At 41.0% G+C, this 27,036-nt stretch overlaps 1 protein-coding gene and 1 long non-coding RNA gene across 2 annotated transcripts; one reads left to right on the top strand and one right to left on the bottom strand.

The window, feature by feature from the left end:
• Positions 1-8,105: 8,105 nt before the first annotated feature.
• tent4a (terminal nucleotidyltransferase 4A) lies at positions 8,106-24,126 on the bottom strand. The gene is made up of 13 exons (XM_079368209.1): positions 23,049-24,126; positions 19,561-19,684; positions 18,140-18,186; positions 17,908-18,028; positions 17,038-17,145; positions 15,555-15,683; positions 14,247-14,460; positions 13,085-13,211; positions 12,891-12,994; positions 12,502-12,683; positions 12,138-12,290; positions 11,808-11,981; positions 8,106-11,550 (listed from the first exon to the last, which is right to left on the bottom strand). Exons 1-13 carry the CDS (start codon positions 23,858-23,860, stop codon positions 11,383-11,385), a joined length of 2,463 nt encoding a protein of 820 aa, XP_079224335.1. The 5' UTR covers positions 23,861-24,126; the 3' UTR covers positions 8,106-11,382.
• On the top strand, positions 21,361-27,008 carry LOC306839490. The gene is made up of 3 exons (XR_013781203.1): positions 21,361-22,161; positions 26,462-26,558; positions 26,895-27,008. It is a non-coding gene; the product is annotated as an uncharacterized lncRNA (long non-coding RNA).
• The last annotated feature ends 28 nt before the right edge of the window (positions 27,009-27,036 follow it).

Below are 27,036 nucleotides of genomic sequence, written 5' to 3' on the forward strand. Positions count from 1 at the left end.
AGATGATAGTCATGTGTAGAACAGCATGGCGAGATTTTTTTTCTTTTTCTTAAAATTTTAGGGTTAAGATTTCTAGAGATAGCTGAGGGTTGAGCTTATCTAGAATGCAAGTAAAGAGAACAGAACAAGATTCTGATCAACCAAAAATTACAGCCATTCAAAGCAACAAGCATACCAGTGACTAATGCACCCAACCTATTGGTTATTTGTTTCACACATGCACAATGAACTGTTTGTGCTGCCACATTTATAGGCATAATGTCTGGCATCAATATGCCAAAATGATCGTAACAAGAGTGCTAAAATGCGGCTGTTCAACAGCCACTCTTGAAATCTATCATTGGATATCGGATGACAATTTTGGTGATGACTGCCAACATTTTAAGGCTTTTGGCACCGCCAGCAGATATCCACACAACTCATGTTAGATATCCAGGCTAGGAATATTCACTTGTCCACTGATTATTGTTTACAACCAGAAACATGAGCGTAGAGTAAGAGTAAAAAGTCTAAATCTTATCTGCAATCATATGTGGTTATGTGTTTGAAGAGATAGAAAGCTTGACTGATGTTCAATGATAGCTTATGGGTTCTAAGATTGCCTAGCAGCCACCACATTCTGATTCTACACAGAGATTGTTCTTACTTATTTATTTGCACCAAGAAAGACAGTTACACAAAAAAGAAAACATTAAACAAGAATAGTAAGTGTAAGAGGTTTAAAAGCCCAAGATGGGGTTAAAAAAAAGGACCTCTCCAAGAAATATAGAAAATAAATTAACAACAACCATAAGAGAAAGCAAAAAAACAATACAAGTGCCATTTTAATAGCTCACACTTAAGTCAGAAATAAAAACATGAGTGTGTATAAATGTTGAATACTTGTATTTAAATAAATGAGTGTATGAGCATGTAAGGAGATGTTCTTCTAAACTTCTTCTACATAAAATCAAAACCTAGTCGACACAGGATAACAATTGTCAGTACAGCTAAAGTTAATAAAAATATCATTAGTTTTTTCTCAAAAATCCCAACTAAGAAACTTCAGTCAGGGATCCATCAAATAGATCACAATTACTTCTCCTCTGCTTTTAAAGTAGCAAAAAAGACATTTAAACAAAGTCACAACGACTGACTTTCTGGGGATCTTCAATTTCTGCACCAATTTTCATGACAATACATCCAGTTGATGTTGAGACACTGTGCAAAACGAGGAAAAAGGCAAACTACTAAGCTACCTCTGTTCACCATATTTCATCTCATTCCAACTGTCCGTTTCACTGATGTGAGGCATTAAGCTTAATTTGGAGAATCCCAGGATGCATTTAGGAGGTGTCATAAAAATCAGGAAAGCAATATGTCTTCACAAGGGAGAAGCTGCCTATTTATTGCCTTTGGAGCTTGAATTCTTTGTCTTTAAAATGCAAAAAGAAAAAAACAAGAACAAAGCAGCTGTGGCTATTTCGTGTGTGTGTGTGACAACAAAAATGTGTGTGAAATTTTTACAACCGGTAAATCAGACGAAGTGTCAAAGTTGATGATAATAATAATGTAACACACATGATGGTGTCATTCTGCACAATAATGATAGCTGCCATGTTATTTATAAAAAATACAACTTGAACGTAGAGGAAATATTTTTATATATTTTAGTCTCTGTGCAGAATATAAAATATTAACTCCATGTAAAATCAGTAGCTTGATTGTTTGATGAGATGCTGTTATTACTGTTAGTGGGCCTACTGTGTGTGCTGCCTGCTGATTGTCATCTGAAGGATGACAATCATGTGCATGGCAAACAAATGAATGATAAAATAACAAAAACGGTCGTATTAGGTGGTACACATGACGGAGAGGCTCTGCTGTACAGCTTTTTGATATTTTGCCACAGCAGAATCAGCTCAGCTGGTTTAATTACATGCAGGTTAATTTAAATTAGGAGCTGTTTCAAATAATGAAGGTTCTTGAGTATATTTCAGCGGAAAGGTTTTTAAAAATGTAAAAACTTACCATGCCTTCCGCCTTCATTATTTGAGCATATACCAGCAGGCCTATATAGTACAAATAAACCACTTAATGTAAGTTTTATATATTTCATATGGATGTTAGCTGCCTCACAGTCCACTATAAGAGCTGTAAAGAGTTAGTGTATTCTTTAAACCATAACATCTACATTGAGTGGACACCTTTCTCCCTCAAACAGAACCAGTAAAGATAGCTGCTACATATGGTGACTATACTTCCAAATCCTGCTAACACACAGAAGCAATTAGCATTGATTTTTAGCTGAGTTTGAAGCATAGACTTTAAATATTAATGAACGAACCCTGAGTCACGTCACCCGTCTGTTATGGAAATGGCAAATGAGTCTAATCGATGGCCGCATCCATATGAAAATTGCTGACTCAACTTAATTTTGGATCAACCGGGATAACCAGGATTCTCCCACGGGACAGAAAATCCTGCACAGGCACAGATTTTCCTTGTTAAACTGATGACATTCAGCTCTAAGACCAGTTAAAACCCTCACCACCAATCTTTTCACACATAATGTCCTGCCTGGCAGAAATCAAAAGTTGTATGTCATACGTTTCTGTGTGCTCTATCTAATGTTTGCATAGTGATCCACTACCTACAGTATAGAGGTCATCTGTGACCCAGGCCTAGCTTTTGGTACCCAGGTGACCAAAGTAATGGAGTCCTGAACTTCTCTACAGAGACAATTAACCAAAATCAGACCTTTTCAAAGACCAAAGATCCAAAGACTGATGATAATTCAAAATGCTGTTTTCAGGCTTTTTAAAACATGATAGGAGAAGTGACCACTTTACACCAGTCCTTGCTTCCCTTTGATGACTGTATTTATCATCATCATTATTATTATCATTATTATTATTATGAAATAATCTAAAATAAGACATGCTTCAGTCTCAAAATTGGCAGCTGATGTAAACTGTCTGAACTATTCACATTTTGGGGGGCTTTTTCTTTACTGTTGGAGAACTAAGAGAAAAATGTGAAATTAATCAAAGGGCCCTGGCTGGAGTTATGATTATGTGACATGAGCAATGTAAGCACATAATGAGCCACTTCAGTGTGAAAATCTTAAGGCTAACTGCACCAATGATTGGTCAGCAGAGGATAATGTTTACAGGGTCAATAACCTCCTGATTGAAGAGCAGGGCACTGCTGTGAGAAAAAAAACCAGAAGCGCCTGAAGCCCAAATATTTGTTATAGAAACAGGAAAGACAGCTTTAAGATAGGAAAGATGAGTGACATTCAGAGTTACCCATGGTGATAATAAACCAGATACCCCTGACAGATTGTTATTTTGTTTGACATATAGTCTGTTGTATTGACCACCTCTCCCTGATGCTCATTCTGTCTCTTGTTACAACAGGTCTTTTCCGACATTTCACATTTTTGACCTCATTCAAATGAGTGTGAATCTGTGTATCATTGTTACTTCAAATGTCCCCTCTGGTGGTTGACCAGGCATTTGACAAATGTGTGATAAGTTCAATCAATGTATGGGCGTCTGATTTAACAGGCGTGTGTGTGTGTGTGTGTGTGTGTGTGTGGGGGGTGCGTGGGTGTGCGTGGGTGCGTGCGTGTGTGTGTGCGTGTGTGTGCGTGGGTGTGTGTGCCAGACCACATTGCAACAAATTATAACCCTACTGTTTGGCTGCCTTGAATAAGCGTATGTAATGTAATCTAATTAGGTTCGCCTTGATACAACAAAGACAAGACTAATGAACTGAGCTGAGTTCCTTGTGCGCGCACACACACCCTCAGGAAAGGATTAACATTTCTTCATGTGCTGCCTACGTTCATGTGTGCGGATGTGTGTTAACTTGTCCTTTTCTCAGTGTGATAAATGTTATTATTATGTGCCCTTGAGCAAAGTTACTTAAGTAAGGGGAAACCCAATATTAAGCACTACAACACACACACACACACACACACACACACACAACTTACCAAAGTTGCAGAATTATTCCATGAAGTGTTATATAGACTAAATACTGGCACACGGTCATTTCTGTCTTGAAGCAAGACCAACAAACATCTTTGTGCGAGACATAAACAACTGTTTTCATCATGTTGTCAGACCACATCCCATTCATCACATATTTGTGCATTCATTTACTATAAATAGGATATACTGTATATTTTCCATTTTAATAACAACAGGTATGATTTTGTTAACCACCTGCTACCCACTCAAAGAGGACACACACACACACACACACACACACACACACACACACACACACACACACACACACACACACACACACACACACACACACACACACACACACACACACACACACATTTACACACACCCCAGAATGAGAGTACATTGAGGAAAAGTGGTCCTTCGCTATTTCTGCATCAACACCCTCCCACATACGGTAAGCTCAGTGTCAGGATGCAAGATGAGGAAACAGAAGCAGATGAGGACGATGCCTTCAGGGGCTGTGGGAAAAAAAACGGTTCATGTTTGTGATTAATCGTAAAAAAGATAAATGCTAATGTTAAGGGTAAGGCTGTTGTTAGTACATTTAACAATGTAGAATTTATTTTACGTTCATATTTAGATATTTCATTTTGACTTTCTACTCCTTCAGTCAGATCGCAATGTTTCCAGAGTTTCCAAAACATCTAATTACACAGACATACAAGCTGTTTAATACCAAAACAGTGTTTTATAATAAAAATGCAGATAGAGTTACTGTATACTTAAATCTGTTGATGTAGGTCCCATATATATTGCATCAGCTTATCAACATAGCTTTCAGGTTAGCAGTTCCCTCTTTACACATTGAGCAGACAATTTGTGTTGCTTCCAAAAAAAAAAATGTTCTGAATAACTAAGACAAATGTATCCACCAACGTCTCACCCTTTAAGATCTTTCGTTGCTCTCCCCCATCTGCACAGGTTTATTATATCTTGCTCTGTCGCTGCTAAATCCTTCATTTTGTTTACCAGGTAGTGGGAGCTGAGTGGAACCAAAACAATTGAGCAAAGCATGGATAACTGGTCTTAACATCTAGTAATAATAGGAATAAGAATAACAAGATCTTTAGTTAGAGATAAAAAAGGATGTATGTGTTCTTGCCTGTGTGTCTGGTATTGTGTTTCAACATGTGGCTCTAAGACATCTTTATCTGTGCTGTAGAATGCTGTCTTTTGATATCAAATGAATAATTTGGATGTGTGATGCTGCCAGTCTGCTGAGCGAAATCTGAAGTTTACCACCTTTTAAAAGCAGCATTAGTTCAGTTTAAAATGAGGGACACATGTATACTAGAATGTTATACTCAATATGTTGCTGTTTTCAGTGTTAACAGCAAAGTCATACACCCACCAGGTTTGCAAAGATATCAGGGTATAGACAATATTACAGCTTGGAGTCAAACATCCAACTATTCCATATGGGATATCAACGGAATGGAAATCAATCCTGTCTTATGTACTCACTGAAGGGCAAACAAAAAGGTCAAGCAACGCTATCATATAAAAAAAAAGGTTTTTGAAGACTAAAAATGCTCTAGGTTAAAAATGTCTTGTGAATATTGAATTGGCTGCAATCCCAGGTGCTGCAGAACACGAACAACGATAATTACAGCAGGACTGCCGATGTGCTAGAAATTAAACAGATTTCCCACCTCGATGAGAAAAAAGTGGGCTTCATCATCTAACTGGGTCTCTCTCAACCTAGCGGTGATTAAAACACACTTGGATGACCTAGATAAGTAGCAATCAAGGTGGGAAGGTGGGAAATAGAGAGAGAGAGAGAGAGAGTAAGAAAGAGAGAGAGCTTGATGGAAAAGGAGAGAGATAGAGACTACAGCCCACACAGAGAACTCCTGATTCCTCATTAAGACAAACATAGGGATTCATCACATATGGGATGCTATGTTTTACTCAGTCAATTCAAGTGCTTTTAAACCACACATACACTCAGCCCGTTTTGCATTTAAGCCTTTGATAAAAATGCTGTAATTAAGTGACATAAAGAATCTGGTATTTGAAAAAAAAAAAAAAGCTAAAATAATCAGGCTTTTAATTGCCCATGATTGCTATTGTTCTGGGGGTTCTAACAAGGCTTGTTAAAATGCTGTTTGGCTGTGTTGGCTCCACATAAACACTTGAGAAGCGGTGATTATAATATGAGAAGACTCCCTGGATAAATACTGATACTTCACAACATCATTAAATACAAGAGACTTTGAGCTTTGTCTGCAACTTCATTATAAACTTACTTGACCTGTCCGTTATGTTAAGTTTTGTAAGGCTCATATTTAACCAGCTCATCGGGTCCCCTTGGTATAATTCTAGGGGTATAAAAGATTCCTAGACAAGAGGAGTGAACATGATGAATACATGACAACTTTTTTTTTTAAATTGATCTTTTCTTGATAAATCTTATTAGCTGATTCAAATAAAACAATCTGGAAAAGAAAACAGTTCTCTAATTGACTTCGCAGTAACAGATGTTTGGGCCACTTCCACTTGGATGAAGCAAAGGCAACATTCAATGAAACATGTTGACGTATGCCACAGGTGTCAAACTCCAGTCCTGGAGGGCCGGCTTCCTCAGACTTTTAGATGTCTCCCTGCTCTAACACACCTGCTTTAAAACAATGTGTTGTCATTAAGCTCTGCAGAAGCCTGATAACGAGTCACTCATTGGATCCAGCTGCGTCCAAGCAGGGAGACGTCTAACAGTCTGAGGAAGCCGGCCCTCCAGGACTGGAGTTTGACACCTGTGGCACCTGTGGATTGTATGCGATTGGATAGGGTGAACTTTGAGAACAAAGAAAGCACCATTGCAAACAACAACTGGCAAATGTAATTCTCCTTTTGAAGTCTGAAGAAAAACATTGAGAACGACAGGTTTGAATAATTATTAAGATCATTTTTTCAACTACAGTAGGTAATTTCATTTGAAGCACCATGGTGCGTCACGGTCAGTTGGGAAGAAGCCTTGTCTGCCCTTACTCTCTCTTCGCCGCTTCACATCATAAATCAAAGTGTGGATGCAACAAATCAATGGCCTGTGAGGGAATTGTTCATTCAGTCTGGCCTCTAATATTTCCTCTGAGTTGTTAATTTCAGCTTTCTCTGGGGAAAGAATTAGCTTTTAGTGTTTTTTGGTCGGCCCTACTCAGACACCAGTTATGTTTATTAGACAGAGTCCCATCCATTTCAGTTAGCATGATATATTTGAGTTTTGTGATTTTTTACCTTAACAACCTGTAGTTTGTGAACCCTTTGATTCCTGATATAACTCATCTTACCAACAGGAAGCTCCTACTTACCTTGTTCAACTTTAGCTTCTGTGCTTTTCAAGCTGCCTCTGCACTTCAGCTTTTTCACTAATCAGAGGCAATATCAGCGGGGTTAAGACATGTGGATCAGGACATTAAAGAGATACCCGCTGGGCACGCAGTGAAGAGGCCACACCATCACTTCAGACAGAACACCTAATCCTGGACAAATTGACATACATACAAACACCAGACATCCACCGACGGCCAGGTGGGACTTGATGTACACAGCTTGGGGACAAAGTCTGGCAACGTGGAGATAACACCTCTGTATTTGGTTTGAGGGTTAAAGCATACCAAGAGAGAGGGAGCTCAGCAACATAGAGCACTATGCATGAGAAATTCTTTTACACTGAAAGCAGTACACAGCGCCACCCAGTGTTGATAAGTATCACATGTTGACTGTTGAAAACACAATCACAAACACAGTTACGCCTTGTGTCTCTAAAATAACCATAATGAAAGGGAAGTCAAAGCTGCACAGAGATATTTAGGGGTTTGAATTGGTGATGTGAGAGGAGTCACTCTCCTCTCAAATAGCATTTTGGCATCTTTCACACATTGCATTAAGTTAAAGTCCTGCACCTTTATTCTTTTAGTTTTTACATTGCCATTATCTTATCTGTTTGTGGGACAGTAGTATGAAGTCAGGCACTAATAAACCCACTGTAATCTACATGACAATCACTGAACTCCAGAAAAGCACCATATCTATACATCTTTTTTTGAAAGCAACCTTAAAACAAAAAAAAGACAGGCTGAATGGCAGTTTTAAAATGTTTATTAAAAAATAAAATAGAAAAAAATATATTTACATAAAAAATGTCAGAAAAAAAAAAAGAAGAAAGAAATAAACCACAACATAAAAAAAAACTGCTGGGCTGTGGTTCCCTCCGGCCACCTTGAGGTAGGTGCCCATTTGAGCACCACTGCTCTCATGAATCAGCCAGGACATAGATGGGCTGCCTCCTTTCTTTAAACACCAGCCGCCAGTTTAAAATCCCTCATTGTATCTCAATGGGGGGTAATATTACATTGCATCTACAAGTACATGTGTACGCCAAAATGTCAGCGGTCCCAGACACTCTCTGTTGCTTCCCTTTCCTGTCACTGACACCTCATTGAGAGCAGTGAAGGCAATTTATCAGCACGCAACAACAGACTGTTGTTTAAAATTCAATTGTAGTCGAGCGGTGAGGGAAAAGTGAACACAAAGAGTAATCTGTGTAGGACCAAAGAGATGCACAGAGATGATTAATCCATACAGACTTCCTAGGATACTGCATGTCAAGTCTTAGTTAAGATGCAGGCAACTCTAACCCAGTCAACAACCTTCCATGACCAAGTTCCTTTTTTTGTTTTTTACTGGTTCTAATCAGAGAATTGGCTGTCAGGAATGCTGCTTCTTTTCGACATCCACTTTTTTTTTTTTCTGTTTTAAAATTATACTAGGCTAGGACTGCATGTGACTTATTTCATGCCCCAATGCCATCAGTTCAGTTGGTTTGAAATAACTGTTTGGGAAATGATTGTCTCTAAAAAGGTAAACGAGTAAGATGGTATTGTTGGGCTTGATCGCTAAAAACTGCCTTCTGCTGCATTCATTGTGTCAATTTAGTCAAACCATTACCTAAAAAGGATTTCTCTGATGGAGGTGAGGATGAGCTCATAATTTCAACTACCAGTCAGGACCGGAACCTGTCATCTGAGATTGAACTGATACCCGATGTAGTTTGACTGACAGGTCAGAGTTGCCATGGTTTCAAGAAAAAGTAAACGTAAGATAGTGTGGTAGTTCTGGAAAGTCTCAGTAAAAAAAGCAAAAGAATTGTGGGTGGACATTTTGGCCTCATCTGAAGCGCACCTGACAGAGTGCAAGTCGCTCTCTGGGTGCACTGGCTCACAAACCGTTGGGCGTCTGATTAAAAACCTGTGGTGCCACAAGTCTCGATACTTTCTCACGCACGTTTCACTATTGTCACACACTACACAGATCTAAACCCAACCGATGACATTAACATCCCCCCCAGTCTTTACATCTGACAAAAAACATGTAGAAAACTAGATTTTGAAACATGTCAGGACCTTCATACAAATACAGGGGCGTCAGAGGATGGGGTTGAGGTTCACATGAGTTGGCTTGCGAGCCCGACAGCGACTGACGTTACTGCCCGACGAGCGATGGATGTCGTTTGGAAGGAAAAAATTAAAATTAAAAAAATTCTGAAGGGCAAAAAGGAGTTGAGAATAATTTCAGATATCCACTTGCATAGTAATAACATTGGCGAGTGCAGTGTTCTGGGCGAGTCACAGCCCACAACAGTGCTGTCTGTTAGTGTGTGTATTTGTGTGACACGATCGGCTCGCTGAAAACGACGTACGCACACTCCAAGTAAACACAAAGAAAGGCATTGCAAACGATTAGCGGAAGTACCTGGCAATCAAATATACACAAGATTCCTGAATGGAATCAAAATATAATTCCCTTCCTTTAGGGTCCTTAGTTCAGGAAGACTTCCCCCCCTCCGCTCCTTCCTTCTATTTCGTTCAGGACAACAAAGTAGAAAACCTTTTCGCTAAGCATCGTAGTGTTAGCCTGAACAGATTTTTTTTTACATCTGTCAGCAAAGTCAACATCAGCCCTAGGATCCGATTTCCACAACCCCATCCCTCCACTTGACCGAGAGAGGAAGAGGACTTCTCTGACATGAAATCAGCGGCGTTTTGCACACCACACCTTAACCCTGACCTTCAGATTCATGTCAGATAAGTGTTTGCCTTCGTGCTCCGAACCTTTCTACAATGTTATAAAAACATATACACGCACAAAACCACAATGTGTTGAACAGAATAGGCTCTTTTAGACCAAAATTCTGCATAGTCTGGAGGCGGTTTCTTTTAAAATTGCCTCCAGTGTAGAGAAAGGTGGCCAAGAAAAAACAAACAAAAAAAAAACTAGCAGGCCAATGCCAGCCTTCCCCTGACTGACAAAATAACAGCACAGTCCCTCAAAGGGACACTAATATACACACACACGCACACAAACACACAGAGGGAATTTAACACACACAAATCACTGCTTAACCTCCATCTGCCCAGGAATTACTTCTTTTTTAGGCCGAAATAGAAGTTCACCCATCCCCTTATTCGTCAGGATTTCTCTGGGAACATTTCCCACCCTACGTTTGACCAACCGGACTGAGAAACAAATCCTCCGTGAGAGATTTCGCGTTCGCTTCGCCCGTTGTCACAAGACAGGCGATGAGAAATGTAAGGGGGAAACGTCAAGCTACGAGCTGTGAATCCCTTTTGATGCAGCTCCTCTCTGTCAAACAGAACAAAAGTGAGAGTGGAATAAGACAAAGAGAGAAAGGGGGGAGCTCGAAGTGAGGTCCGTCTAAACCGGATGACGAACAGGCATATTCACTCCCTCAACACACAGATACAACCCACATACACACATACTCCAGCGATGCTGCCTGGGGAACCTTTTTGTAAACAAAAATTTTAAAATTCTACAAAAATAAAACAGTATAAAAATGCCTTTACATTTACACACAACAAATTAAATAAGCAAAACGACATTATTGCACAAAATGAAAAACCTTTTGTTCTTAAGTGTATAAACTGTAAAAAAAAAAAAAAAAAAAAAAGTAACACTGAACCACAGGCAGCTTGGCTGCAAGGGCTGTGACGAGGTCAAGTGAACTTGTCAAAGGCATCTTCTCCAAGTCCCATAAACAAGACAAAAATCAAACAGGGATTGACCTGAAATAAAGTTGAGATCAATAAAATACTGAAATTAGCATAATAATGAAACTACAAAACCGTGAACAAAAGTCATGCAGAAATGGAAAAGGAGAGATAGAAGAAGAAAGAAGCAGAGCTGAGGGGGGCTGCTGATCCGTGTGGGCGACAGCTCCAGAGTGAAAACTGCTGGTCTCTGCTGGTCCTCTGTCTGCTGGTCATCTTCCTTTGAGGCCGACGATGAGCCACAGTCTGGCAGCCAGAGAAGAGAGGGAGGATAAGAGGAGTGGTTTCTATCTGCTGAGGCTCACCGGAAGGCTGTCCCTCTTTCTGCGACGCCAAGTGTTGCGGTGATACTGTGTGTGCGTGTGTGTGTGTGTGTGTCCACGGTTAACCAGCACGGGGTTGCTGACAAATGGCGGGTTGTGGAAGCCCTTCACATTAAACTTATTCGCTCCATTCTGAGGAGAAGAGGAGAGATCAGAGAGAGAGAGCGAGAGAGAGAGAGAGAGAGAGAGCGAGAGAGAGAGAGAGAGTAACAATTTTGAAAAAACATCTTCGAAACATCAAAATGACATGGATGAGTGTTTTCAGTGTACAGGTATTTGTTTTGTGTGTATGTGTGAGAGATTGTTTTTAAGTGTGAGTGTGTGTGTGTGTGTGTGCGTGTGTGAGACAGGTATGCCTTGACAATAGGTTGCAGGCAGCCGGCGCCTACCTTGTGTGTGTGGCTGGAGTGGGGGCTGAGCGGAGGCTGGGGGCTGGATGGGGCAGAGGGGTGAGCATGGGCTAGGGGGGGCATGTGGAAGAAGGGGGGGAGCCCGGTGTCTATACACACCTGTCTGCCAGGTATGGAGTGCATTGTTAGACCACCGGGCAGTGATACTCGAGCCTGGAGGACAGAAAGTGGATTTTAATTAAACCCGAAAATTCCTCTGGTTATTAATTTGTTGTGAATCTCTGATCTGGTTACGCAACATCTTTATTTAATAAAGTAGCTAGAAGCTCACTGTTCTACTTTGTTATTTCCATTCATAAAGTTGCCGACCTGTGAGCCTGGAGGCATGAGGAGATGGTGTCCTGCCATGCCTGGCTTTCCCATGTTAAGGCCTGGTGGTAAAGCAAGGCCCAGAGGTGGGAAAGATGGGTACGGTGGCAGAGCTGGTGGAGGGACAGGACACGGCAGAGCTGAATCCGAGTCCTGGAAAAAAACCCACAATGAGCAAAGTTAGAGTGCCACTTGTAACTACAATAGGTTTCTATAGGGGAAAGCAGTTCAGTAAGATATACAGTCGTTGTATAGAAGCATAAAATCAGGCGAGTGTCCATTTACTCCTCTGTGCTAAATGTCAAATATTTCATCTAAGGTAACTGTAGTGGTGCTAACATTGGGATATGTTTCTAATTCTTACATTGTCTGATCCAGACAGTGAGGAGACCGAAGAGGCTGAAGAGTGCTGCTGAGGACTGGAGATGGACATTGGGGAGTCTGCACTGTGGGGGGACACGGAGTCCCTCTGCTGCTCGTCGGACCCGACACCACCTCCGAGTACGCAGGGATCATGCTCCGACGCCGGCTCCTTGGGAGGGGAAACTGTTGGAAAAAAACAACGCCCAAAGTTAACGTGGACGCCAACTCTGTAGCTCTAACGCTTCCTGTGGAGGATCAATCAGGTGTAATTCTATTTACTCAAGTAGATGAGAATTCATATTCATCGTTTATTACATCTAGGTCTCAAGACACCTGGCCGAAAAACAAGCTGTTGTTCTTCAGTACTGGAGAAAGTGCGAAGTATCATACCTCTGTTGTCATTTCGAGTCAGATCCCTGCCTCCCCACTTCTTGATAATCCATTCCCTGTAGTCAATGACTTCCTGTGTCAACCGGATTATCCTTCCCAGGGTGCTGCAGGTAGGGGAGAGAAAGGTTTTTAAAAAAAAAGCCCCACTTTATGGAAGGCATCTTTAGAAGCGTGGAGGAGATTTGAAGACGAACCTTTCGGAGTCTTTGTTGGGATATGACTGTGCGAGGGGGGATACGGCGTGACTCAGGACAGTGTAGGCATAATCCAGCACCTGCTTGACATGCATAGCACCATAGGAACCCCGCCCTACATCATTACCTGCAATGAAGAAATAAAAACACAGAAGTGAATTAGTATTAGAAGTATAAAAGAATATCAGTAAGTTCCGGGATATTCTACCTTTTTGATTTTTCTAGACAAGCTGTGCCCTGCCAGTGGAGCGTGAAAAGAAAACCATATGAAAGTCTGTACGACACACTGCACCATATGAGTGAATAGAGTTTCTCTGACTAACTGATTATTCGGTTAAACGCGTCGATCCACATCACTGATCATGAAAGTTGGGCACTTTAAAACATTCTCAGCGCACACAGTGCGTTTGAAGACGTTTAAAGTGAACTGTAAGACGTGCCCACACAGACGGGACGGAACAGCTCCTTCTATAGGATCGAAAGTACAACTCTTACACTCCAGTTTGAAAGATTTAATTTGAAAAAAACCTTACAGCTGTTGCTGCTTCCTGTTTGTATTTGAGGCTGGAACGATGCAATGCAACACCAGGTTTACAGCATTGTGTAGCCTTACACATAATACCGGCGACAACAATCCCATGATTATTTAACATAAAAATACAGGAACAGTATTGTTACATACAGTATGAGGATCAATGCATCGCTTAAAAAAAAAAAAAAAAAAAAAAAAAGGACCCCATGAAAGATTTGTTGTCATGTCATATGCATTGTCTTTAGAAACAAAATAAAGGGAAAGCTTGTAGTAAATCTGTCATTTACATCAAAAGAACCTTTTCTGAAGTGTCACCTATGAAACTTCCACTAGATGGCACTACAACTGTTTTATTATCCTTTAAAAAGGGTTACTAAACGTTCCCGTTCAGTTACTTACTTAGCAAAAAAAAAAAAGGAATTATAATGTGTTTTTTTACTTTTCTGTTAATTTACATCTACTGTATAAATTGTTGTTTATTATAGCTTAAGTGTTTCTCACCAGATTACATGTCGTTTCTGCACATTCACACTTAATGCATTTAACAAGTGTAAACAGATACATATGTGCATAGATATCTGTGCGGGTAACATTTATTTTCCCCTGTTAATGTTAATGAGAAAAACACACCTGGAAGAAGTGGGTCCTCTATGCACAGCATGGATGGCCTGTATCCATTTGTCATGGCCTTCATGATCTCCTCTTTGGCTACATATGCGCCTCCATTTTTGATTCTGATCCCTGTTTTCAAGTAGTTGAAATGGCGGCCGTACAACTCAAAGAACTCAATCAGCAACACGCCCAAATTCTCATTGGGGTTTCTGGCGTCGATGCGAGGATGGAGCTGAAAGGAAAGCACGAGATGACTGGATAAGTGTTTACTCAAGTCAAAACAACTTTGGCTATGATTGTCATGTACAACATTCGACATGTCTCGATTTGTCCGAGAGATCACGGTTCAGTGCATGCACTCATACCAATAGGTCTGAGTGGCGAAAAAAAGGCAGCCACAAACGACCATGAAAGGTTTGCCAATCGCTATTAAACAACAAACGCAGAAGAAGAAGCAGATGCAACAACAACAGACGAGAAGAAGAAGAGCAATAAAACACGATGACACAGCGGATCATGAAAACACACTTGCGTCTTTACATCAGTTGTATGGATACATTTTGTGTTTGAGATTAAGACGACATCAACCAGATGTCCCGAGATGTAAAAAACTGCAGATCCATGAGTGTCCACTTGAGGTTGGCTCCAAAAGACCCTGAAGTCCAATACACAGCCCGTATTAAAATGTCAACTTTGACAGCAGAAATGTACACGTTTTGGTCTGAATACCTCGTGTCTTTATCCTTTCAGGTCATATCTGTTTTGGTTACATGAAGGAAAAGAGTTTTGTATATTTATGGTGCTGTGTGAAGACTGCCTGTTACTGGGCGACCAAAAATTTGGTTGACAGAGCCTTCCCAGTGATTCCCAGTCCCAAGATTCTGTTTGTTAAATTTAAGATTTTATCAGACCGCTTTTCATTTGATTTGATTTAAGGCCTTTAACTTTAACAAAGGCAAAGAAAGAGAATATGAAGTCACGTTAGCACGGAATTAAAAAAAAAAAAAAGGGTTAGCTATAAAATACTCTAATGTCAGCACTATGTATTTAAAGTAGTGGCAAAATTATAACACTTAATACATCTGGCAGCTATTTAGAGTGTTACTGTATTTACTCCATGTTACGCAAGGCCTTAAGAAACTGTATAACCATTCAAACCCACAGTAGACTTATGAAGCCTTAATGAAATGTTGGACTCCAATGATTTCCAATATGGCGACTGGTTTCTGTGCACTTTTGAAGTACATTGATGCCAATGAACTACGTCCATGTTTCATACCGTCTGTGCTACCGCCATAACAAGCACTTCCACTTTGATGAGTTTACCTGCAGGAAGCTGATGACCATAAGGATGAGGCTGTATGAGCTGATTCCCCCTGTGAAGACTTCATTCAGATCCCTTTGTAGCAGAAACTGCTTCAGCACAAAGATCAGGTAAGGCAGCACTGGGTACTTCTGAAAGAGAGACAGCAGCATGGTTGATTTAGTCAAGGCTGGTTTGAACTTTTTGTTGCTGCCGTTGTTGAAGACACGGCCTGTTCAAGGTGGTGACTTTAGAGCTTGGATTCTTCCTCGCAGGTATCACAAAAGGAACAGAGAGCAACAGAGCAGAATGGACGGACACAGGAGGTGGTTAATGGAGTGGAGTCCGATTTCATTTGATGTTATTTAAAATCACAACCCTGTGACAATATGGCCATTTCCTGTTACCGAAGCTGCAGGATGGCACTATGGGACATTGGACGTTTTGGACTTCTCTCAGTCATATTCATGAAGGGAACAGATGTAATATGTTATCAGAATATCTGTTTTCCTTTCAGGCTTTGTACAGTATTGTATAACTGTAAACAGCTTTGAAAAGAAGGTGTCCAATTAAGTGTCCTTGAGACTGTCACTTGATGATCTGTTGAAAGACTAGAGGCTCCTTGGAATAGGAATTGCAAATATTACTTTTGAATAGAGGTTTAAGCTTCTGTGCAGTGTGTGTGTGTGTGTGTGTGTGTGTGTGTGTGTGTGTGCACGTCTTTGCCAGAAAAGGAGCAGCGCTTCTTTGAATTGTGAACGACACTGCGAGGCACGCTGCTCCATCTGTCTGGGATTTGAGGATTAACTATGGAACGACCTTTTGATGCACTGGAGCACACCCGTGCATGAACAACATCCACTCTCACTGACTTGATGCAGAGTTCAACTTTCAGGTTGTAACATGTATCCCTGGAGAAACGTAGTACAAATTTTTTTAGCAACAACAACAAAGGACAAAAGCCAAAACCTGGCGGCGTGCCGGAACATCAGCACCTGGAATTCCTCTCCTGCATTAGCCCCCTCCAGCTGTGAGTAAAGCAGGCAGAGATCCACCTACAGCAGGAATTCTGTCAAGAGCCACGGGGCGGATTGCAACTCCACTGAGTAGAGTTGGAAACAACCTCTTCAGCAACACATAGACTCAAGATTTAAGTGAGCAAGGTTACGCTTGGGTCAGGTCCAGCCTCACTTTGGAAATGAGACCAGCCAATACAAGTTTGGAGTGAGGTCATATGTGGTGTCTTAAACTTGCTGGCTCTACTATTTCTCAAAGGGAATTTCCAAACCTCCAATGTAAAATGTTAATTTTCTGACTCCTCTGATGTTTTGTTTTATTTTTTTAATTTAAATTTAAACTTCTCAGCACTCTTCTTCACATCTATGTTTGTATAATATGCTCTGGATGGAGTTTAATTTAATCCAAAAACTACAATCCATAAACCCTGTCTGGGTTTAACACCTCTTCTTCTCCGAGTCTGACATGTGAATAATAGTTCTACCTCACCTTTACATAATCTTTGATGAAGCTTGCTGCCTTCACTCCAGTCTCCACATTAAAACTGATGTCCACCTTCACCTCCGTCTCCTGGTCTGTCAGTTTGATGATTGGCACCTTGACGGAGAAAAAAGTGTTACACATGTATTAACGAAATGTACAGCGGAGTCATCCCCAGTAATGAAAAATGTCACCGACAAAGCAGAGGAAAAAAAAACAACATCTTCTCAAACTGACAGCCTTTATGAGTGATTTATAGAGGCAAACACAGCAATTATCTACTTATTAACTTGTCAGTCAAGACAGTATTGTAGCTTGCAGTGGTTTGCCTAGTCTTTTACACACTCTCACACTTTACGATGACACTGTATGCTACTGTGCTACCAAACCACTGTGGGAAACACTTTCGTTAGATTAGGTCCAAGTGCTCAGGGCCTACAATTGTAGCTGTAAAAATAATCGTGGAAGAGAGAAAAAACATTTTTTTAACACTGTGTTTAGTTTAACAGAAAAGGACCAAACGCAACACACGCAAACAGATGGAAGATGCTAATTGAGCATTTCTCTTTCTCTTCACATATCTATGGAGATGAAAGAGTGCACGAGCCAAAGCTTTATACTCTTGACAATTCAAAGTCCAGAGAATATTTTTCAGGGACGTTAAAAAGAGCTGCCAAATTTAGGTTTGGCTGGGTACATTCCAACTGCTTTCCCCTTTACCGAGGGGGTAATATTCATCCCTTCTTGCTAAATATAAAACATTTTGGACAACTTACATTAACAGCCACACAATTGTCTTGTGCCACGTTGTTAATAACTGCGTCAGATTTATCATTTTATTGAAATTATGTGGAACATGCCCTGGTTGCTACCACTCACTGTAGCTTTGTCCAGCACTTTAATAGAGAAGGGTTCCGCCACGTTATGCTTTCGGAGAGCTTGTTCCAGCTCTTGCAGCGGGGGGCGCTCCCACTTTCCAAACACCACCAGGTCGATGTCACTGAAAGCAAAAGAACAAGTCAGAATGTGAGAATGCTAGCGAGGAAAACGCAGCAGGAAGATTTCTTTAACCGGTTAAGTTCTCTTTTTATCACAACACTAGAGTCTTTACCTTGTTGGGAGGTACAGCCCTGTGCTGAAGCTGCCAAATATTTGGACCTAGATGAAAAATGTTGAGCAAATATGAAGACAATGAGCAAAAATCTTTGAAGGACAGTCCAGAAATCAATAGTGTTCTAACTGAATGGGATTGGCTACAGGCTTTTCACAGTAAATCCATTCCTTTCATTGTGATGATGTAAAGTTTATTTACACTTCAAATGACAGGAAACTAGGTATTTCCGCATTCCAGTTCTGAGGCAGTAAACCCTGTCAAGCTAACTAAGCTGACAAATAGTTTGGAGGGGGGGAAATGCCGTGTGTAGGGGGCTGCAAGTGGAAAGCTCTCCAAAAGGAAGCAGAGTGGAGCTCTTTTCCTTTCTGCCTGATCAAAACAACAGCACAAAGACAGGCCAGGATTAATAGGATGAAATCAAAAGGGAGGCTGCTACAAATCAAGGGCTTGATCCATTTACCTGACAGAAGACTGGAGGGAGGGGAGGGGGGGGGGGGGGGAGAGAGAGAGAGAGAGAGAGAGAGAGAGAGAGAGAGAGAGAGAGAGAGAGAGAGAGAGAGAGAAACTGGCGGCCAACCAATCAGCAAAGCCCATGGTTTACATGATTGAGTAATGAGAGAAGCATTGATAACCGTGCGCACTCTGCACTGAACAACTTTCACCTCTATGCCTCCATGTACTGAGCTTCACATTTCAAATGAACACATCACTTGTAAATAAGTTGATGTTGCATCAAGTCTTAGACCTGCCACTCTTTATAAGATGGCGTTAGCCTTGAGATTATGCACTCATGTCACTGCCATGACAAAGAGATTCTCATAAGTCTGTGTTTGAACATGTTTTTGTTAACATAAGGTGTCTGGCTCTCTAGTAGTGAAACAGAAGTGAATAAGTAATGTTAAAAAGAATGTGCCGATTTTACAACCAGCCAGACACTTCTGTCTCCCTCCATACATAAAACACAAATTCTCACTCAGGAGAGTTGTACAGCTGAGCAAGGGAATGTATGTAAATATCACTATTTGCATACATTGAACATCACTTTTTTGTGTGTTTGTGCAGAATTCCAAGCAGCTACAGCACAGTAAAGCTTCTCACTTCTGAGAAACCCAATTGTAAGTGGCAGTTTTGACCGTTCTGCCGTAACTCATGTCGAGCTGTTGAGATCCATGTGGAGAAAAGCTCCTGAAAGTTATACCAGTGGTTGTGCTCTTGTACGACCACTGCCTCACATTCATATGAACATTGTTTTGTAAGATGCTGGATAGACAAAAGGCGAGATCACTTTGAGAAAAAAAGACTTGGGACAGGGAAAAAGACTGGCCTGTATGATAGTAGAACATGTAAAGAATCTTCAATAACTAATAATAATAACTCTATTCATTTCAGACAGTTTCCTGTATGTGTGTGTATCTTACATCTGCAGTGGGCCAAAGCTCCTTGATGATCATCTCTATCCTGTTCACCACCTCCTTCCTCATAGCTGCTTCTTCTGGCCGAGGGGACATGAAGTTGTAGAAGTCCATCACCTCCTCATGGAGTCTGGACGGAAAGAGGCAGACAGAAACGGGTTATACACACACACACACACACACACACACACAGTCCAGCATGAGGCAGATTATGAAAAGGAAATATGCAATATGACCAGGCTTACATTTTGGGAACAGAAAAAAAAAAAAAAAGCACTGTCTCCAGATGGCCCAAGATATGCTTCCTACATAACACTGTTCTGCTCAACCCCCATCAAGCCTGAGTCAGGCATCGAAGAAACAGCTCAGTGTTTCATACTGATAATATTCTACAGTTCCAATACTGCGTTTGTAGTGGTACCGCATGGCCGCCAGGTGAACTGCACCTGTAAGCTGTCGCTCGCTCTCCCTCGTGTGCTCTGTCATACTCGCTCAACATGAAACACTGGATATTTACTAGCATAATGTTGACAGAGGAGGTGAGCGGTCATACACATGTGAGAGGACGGATAGAAGAGTGTGGATGATGGCCTCGAGCTGTGCAGGTCAGACCGGGAGTGTGTGATGAGTTTGTAATTTGTCCCGTTGATTTCTGTGAGCTGAGTGAGGAGGACGTAGAGAAGGCAAATAAAATGATTCTTCCTGGAGCTTTAATGGAAAAATCAGACCCGGGGAAAAAACTGTAGAACGGCAACGCAGAGACCGTGAACATCTACTCTTTTACATCAGTTAATGTTCGCTTATCAGTGGACGACAAAACACAATTTATACATGTGAAAAGCTAAATTACACACACACACACTTAGGTAGTTATCTCAATGGCCATGTGGTGTCGCCACAAACGCAGTATTTTTAAAGTTACATATAGCCCCTTTAACACTAGATTGAGGGTTGATCCCGTCAATGACAACAACTGTATCCCCCCTCATATCCCCCCCTAAAGACCCCATTATGGTAGTGAGGAGGGGACTGGAGTGACAGGCTTTGCAGAACTCTTCTCATCTCCCAGGACATTTTGTTCTGATCTAGACAAAGATAGAACGACGCAGCTCTGAGGTTTAAGAGGAATGTTGTAAGAGGGTTTGGTCAAACTCTGATGGCCGAGTTGATATGGTTTTGTTTGACAACATGTGATGTAAAGACTTCTCACACGTCAAAATCCTGTGAACAGTGCAACTCTGTTCAAGCCTGTGGCTGTTCATTTTTAAAGGAATGCATGATGTCAGTGTGAAACACAGAACAGGGAGACTGTCACAATCAATTAACAGAGCCTTGGAGGAAATGCAGTCAGCCCATGTGCCCACTGTTTGGTGAATACACTTTGCCAACAAGCCAGGGCAAATCTATGCCAATTTTCCACTGCTGACAAGAGGGCATGGTTATTGTTAGCGCCCCCCCCAGTCCAAATAAGAAATGCTACTACAGCCTTTACTGACAAAATAGTTTAGACTCAAACATCACTTTAAAACTTGGGTATCCTAACACAAACACACAAATGTTCACTACAAACCAAGACTTAATCTATGCTCATCCCAGCACCAATGCACATAAATCTGCATAAGTGTACACATACAATGTGTGCATTTCTTTCGTTTGGCCAGAAAATCTCAGTGGGACTTCAAAAGGGACCCCTGAAGACAAAATACTGCGAGATAAGTCAGTGCACAAGCCAAAACTTGCATTAGAAGAAGTGCACAGCCACAAACAGGGGGGGGGGGGGGGGGGGGGGGGGGGGGGGTGTTAGAGAAATTTGCATAAAGAATAGCTCTTTCATGACATACACCATTTTTCCCCCAAAATATTCCCACACCGGTGCACCCAGCCATTACAAATATCACAAGGTCCTGCAACACATCTGGAAGTTTCTCGGCCATTTACATTTAATGAAGGCTTCTGTTATGGTACATTTTAACAAGGGTTCATATAATTTAAAATAACATTACTTTTTAGCTACATAGCTCTTACGACTTCAACAATGTTGGGGTAAATCAATTAAAGGATCCCCAACTGATCATTCTCTTATAAATAATTACAAAAATGTGACATTAAACTATAAATAAACCTACCAGTTAAGTTGAACGCAAACTGTGTAAAATGTAATTATTTAGACAGTTTTTTTCTTCAAAGGCCATGAGTTCATTGACTCTCGTCTCTGTATGTTAACATCATTGATCGAGGGCTGCATAGAGAATAACTGGAGATAAGACACTAGTAACAGTGGCTGCATTATATTTTTGGGGTATACCTGCCAGTTAAACTATGGACAGTTTGCATGACATCTCTTGTGAAGTGTTATCCAACACAGCAAGACAAATCCTCTTCAAGTCTTTCTGACCTTCACGACATGAGAACAATATTTGATGCTCAATTACATTGTTCAATACTGTGATAAAGATATAAGGATTAAAATATCAAAGCAAACATGTTAACTTAAAGAGCATATGTCTACAGTATCTGATGTTCAGTATGTTTGACACACCTTTTATTTGCCTAATGTCCAGTCAGAATCTAAAAATATGTTCTTTTTACTACGAGGCATCATCTGAGGTTAGTCTTAAACTTCACCTGAATATATCACAATGGTGTGAAAGCATGGCCTTAATATCCACTTTAACAGTTAAATGGTATACATTGTAATGAGACAGTAATGTATGTTTACAAAGGAATATTTGTTATTTACTGTGATACTTTCAGACGTTTGCGATGTTTATAAGTTCGTTGCTTTTAATGTCTCGCGTAGGCAAATACTTATAGTGCCACAACGAGAAAAAAAAACTGCCCAAATGCGTTTAAAAGTTCTACTGCAAGTTTAAACTTTACTTTTAATCAGGGCTCATTTAATTCGGTCAAAGACAAGGCGAGTTTTGTTTTTAATTGCTTGTTGCCTACTTTACTATTGTGGCTTAAGGGAAAACCGTTACTCAAGACAGCGACTTTGTATGCTAGCGTTTACACTGACGAAAACAACATATCCGGTCCAAAGCTTCGAAATAAAACATTTTTCTTGAGTAAAGACTACTGAATAAATAAAAACACAGGGTTTAGTCGCTTATAAATAAACGATAAAATATTAACTTTGTTTTTAACTTTACAAAAGTTTGTTGGATGTTTATTTTTAAAGGCGTAATTCAAACTTCACGAGAGAAAAAAACGCCACTTCCGGCCTCTTTCTAGTCGATTGTCGTTAGCTTTCCACAAATTAACGTTTATTTAACGGTGCCTTTCTAACGTTAGCCATCCAGCAAGAACCAGTTTACAAGACCACCTTCACCATAACTGTGCTGGGTGACGAAAAGCAACATTACTTTCCATACACAACCATTCATAGAAAACAAATTAAGACTTTGCGGCTTTGAACAATTAAAAGCAGAAGGAAACTGTTACAGTAAGCTTTACAATGTAAAAGCAGTCATCAGCTCACGATATCCACTTACCCGAGGACTCCGGCATTGTACTTCCTCGTCTTCCAAGGCGTCAAAGTGCCCGCATAATTGCCATTAGTGCAGTTTGAAAGCAAGTAATTCATCCCATAAGTGCTCGCTTTGTTGTCACTTTTCCTTCGACCCGGGTGGTGTGTGTGATTTACAGGTAGAGAAGGTTGAACCTGGTGGCGCGTTGCACAGATCTGCTGTAAATTGAAAGCCGGGTGCTCCTGCAGGTGACGGTGATGGTAAAGGTTGACATTATTGTCTATACTGTCGCTCACGTTGAAAAGCGGATTGGCACCCCCGATGTTTTTATTGATGTTGCCCGTTACGTTCCCAACCATAGTCCTATCAAGTGAGCAGCTGGAAGGGGTGCTATCCGTTGCGGATTCCGGTGAGGATGACGAAGAGAAGACAGGTCCCTTCTTCTTCTGGGGCACGTTTTTCCCATCACCTGGTTCCGTTGTAGTCGTGGTGAATGACTTATGTACGTTCCCGTTGGAAAGCGCCAGCGAGGAAATTGCAGTACCGTTAATAGCAGCACCGTTCATGATGCTGTGATGGCTGCTGCCGTTGCTTAAACCAGCAGCAGCGTTGCCGTTGCTGCTGCAAATACTCTTGCTCGATGCCACCACGGTCGCCACATTTTTTAAAACATCCAACGCAGCGTAATTCACACATTGGTTGTAGTTTTGATTGTGGAGCTGCTGCTGCTGAGCGGAGAGCGTCCGTACTCCCTGAGAGGTCTCCCAGACGTGCATCCATAAGGCGTTTGCGGGTCCTTTCTGTTCGGGCTGAATCCAAGCTACCCTCGGATCCATTCAACTTCTTTCTCTGGTAGCCCCCCTGCAACTATCTAACTAACACTGTCGAGTCCGTGGTGAATCTCTACCGTCTGCCGGACCTTTAAGAGGTCGCTACGCCCGCCGGGGGTTACGAAAGGGGGAAGTATTTAAAAATTAAACCGAATTAGGACCATTGATAAAGTGGCCCATTTACACCGCTAACTGGGAGAAAAGCTAGCCGTTTCCTACGGGAATTCAATATGGCGTATTCTCTTCAAATCCGTGCGCATGCGCTTTACGAGGGGGTTCTTAAACGATGACTGCGCCCCCCATCCCGCCCCCTCCTCCATCACTCCGGCCGGTTTTTAAATCGTTGCAGATTGCGGAATAAATGTTTGAATTTCCATTCCATAAATGTTTCATTGAACAACAAATAACTACACGAAAAAAAACCCCCAAATATACTGGAATACGAATCATGTGGTTCATTGGGGCTTGAAGCTACGAATGAAGAGATCCAAGTGGGCCTGACGCACTACCTCCACCTTCCGGCCGTCACCAGTGGGTGGGTTCATGGGGGATACCCCATCAATATAAGGCAGAACAGTGGCTAAATATTGCAGAAGTGGCAGATTATAGTCTAGCGTTATAAACTGTTTTTTTTCATCTGAAAGGATAGAAGAAGGACTAACATTTGTATTTCCAAATGGCGTTCTTTCTGTCTAATTACATACATACAAATGCCATATATGCCCAATGTAAGTATTTTAAATACTTGTAAATTATAAAATACCAAAAGTCCAATTAAATACATTTCCATTAATATAAAGGTTGCCATATTCTGATGTGAGTTAACATTTCAGAGACTATTGAGGGCAATAATCTTCTCTGCCTCCATATAAAAGCAGAGAAATCATCTCAAATCCACAGGGTAAATCTGCTGTTTTTCTCACATAAGACCAAATAGAGCTCCTTTCTTTCCTGCGTATTATTTAAGATGGACACCGTGGCAAGTGAATCCAAATACTAATTCTCAAGGGTTAGTACGCAGCAGGTAGTGTTGATCATTCCAGACCCTCTAATAGCCATCTCCAGCCCATTAATCTCTGTGGAGAAAAAGGACAGTTGAGTAAAGCAAAACCAGCACCTTTTCAGACGTGTATGCATTCAACAGAGTGAGAGAGAGTGCCTTGCATAATGCCCACCCCCAACCCTTTCTACTCACGTGCAGCATGTGACAGAGTCAAGGAAAAACCCCCCAGAGCAAACTATATGCCAGCTAGGATATGTTGCTCTCTGAATAACACACTCAGGCATACACACAGCTGCTCACTCCCACTGTACGCCTGTAGAAGTGCATCTTCTCCCTTTTCTCTCCCTCTGTCCTTCTATGTATGAACTACAGGCGCCCAACCTGCAACACAACAGATTTTATGGGCTATTCCTCTCATATCTCATGTCACAGTCTCGGATCAAGCCTAACACCAGCACTGACTGTGTGCCAGTGTGTGTGACTGAGATTTCAAGGCTGGTTTGCCTCATTGTCAGCTTTTATGGGATTACCACATTGGTGATGGCTGGACCATAGCTGACAGTTGCCTGACACGCGTTTATAAACAGAGACAGAGCTAGAGGAGTGAACAGTTTGCTCTCGGGCTTAACAGTAATAGCAGAACATATTATGGAGGCAGGCAGTTGTCTGAGCCTGCATGTGGCTTGAATGATAATGAGGCTGCAGCATGTTCCAGATAGTTAACCCACATTAGTGGAAAACAGCACTGCTTTCAACAGCGATTTTACATCTTTACACTTGAACATATTGCTTGCGGTGTAAGCCCCATAGCAAGGTTATAGAGTACACAGTTTAACATTGACTGTCCAAGCTATCATGGCAGCAGCTCCTGCTCTGTTAGAGCTGCAGAACAAAACTGAATGGAATGAAAGGCTAAAGGAAGTTAGCATTATAAGTCCCTGAGTTTTGTGATGGGGTGCCTAATATTGAATGGTCACAACAGTTGGCTCTGCTCAGTTTCGTCTGTCACTTGTGTCATTGTCTATTTTTCTGAAACAACTCATACACAAATCAAAGTCATACTGAAAAATATGAGAAAAAAAAAACAATTAAACATTGTTTTAAAACTCTTGTTGTCAAGTTGTCACAAGTTTTAAAATTGAAACAGCTATTTCCATCTGTGTTGCAAGAAGTTACATATTAAACTACAGATTACAGGTTGGCATGTGCTCTTTGAATAATACAGCTTTTTAGCTAATTAGCCTGAGCGAATGAATGTGTAAACTTGGGAGTTAAAATACAATTCACTGACCTGCTTTACACATAAAAAGGATATCCGATGGAGTCTGCCTGAAGATAAACAGTAGGCATGGCAGTAAATAGTCGGCTGTGTAATATAATGATGCAATTACAAGAAGCACGGATAAAAAGGATAAGCAGCGGAAACAGCCTGGAAGAAGAAGAGTGGGACGGTGTGGACCTTGAATATGAAGGACGTTATTCTGTGTAGCCTTCAGCAACACAAAGCCTTCATTTTTCATCATACTTAGTCTCTCATGTAGTGATGAAACCATGTGTCAAAGTGATAACAAAATGTATCTATTCAAAACACGTTTCCAATGTAGAATGACCGCATAGTGTTTCCTTCACATAGAAAACTAATCAGGAGTTATGGGAGAAAACTGCAGCTGGTATCTTTGGGGATAGATCCAAGAACGAAAGGTTGAGTATCAATACTTGAATAGAATTCAGACTGCCAATGTCCTTTTTTTCTTGAAAATTTAGTTTATTTGTAAACCTGTTGCAAAAATAATGAGGTAATAGAACTTTTCCAATCCAAACCCTTTCTAGGGATACAGTTTAACAATGAGGCAGATATCACATATTTTTAAAGAATTTGTCTTATTGTAAAACTCACCATCATTTTTTTTTAAAACCAATCTATCTTGTGATTTGTTCCCGTCTCCTTTCATGCACACAACATACATACAGTGTCTTTTCCATGTTTCTTCTTAACCAGTTTGTCTTCTTTTCTGTCTTTCTCTGACACCCTGACAGAAAGACTGTACGGGAGGCAATCCTCCCCTCTTCTCATTTCAGGCATGGTTGAGTTATTGAGGGCCAAGATTGATATTCATCTGATTCTCCTGCAACCAAGTAGCTGCAGAAATGCCTGCTTCAGTGTCAGTCTTTACAAGAC

This window comes from Symphodus melops (assembly GCF_947650265.1).
Source record: "Symphodus melops genome assembly, chromosome: 18".
Lineage (NCBI taxonomy): Eukaryota > Metazoa > Chordata > Actinopteri > Labriformes > Labridae > Symphodus > Symphodus melops.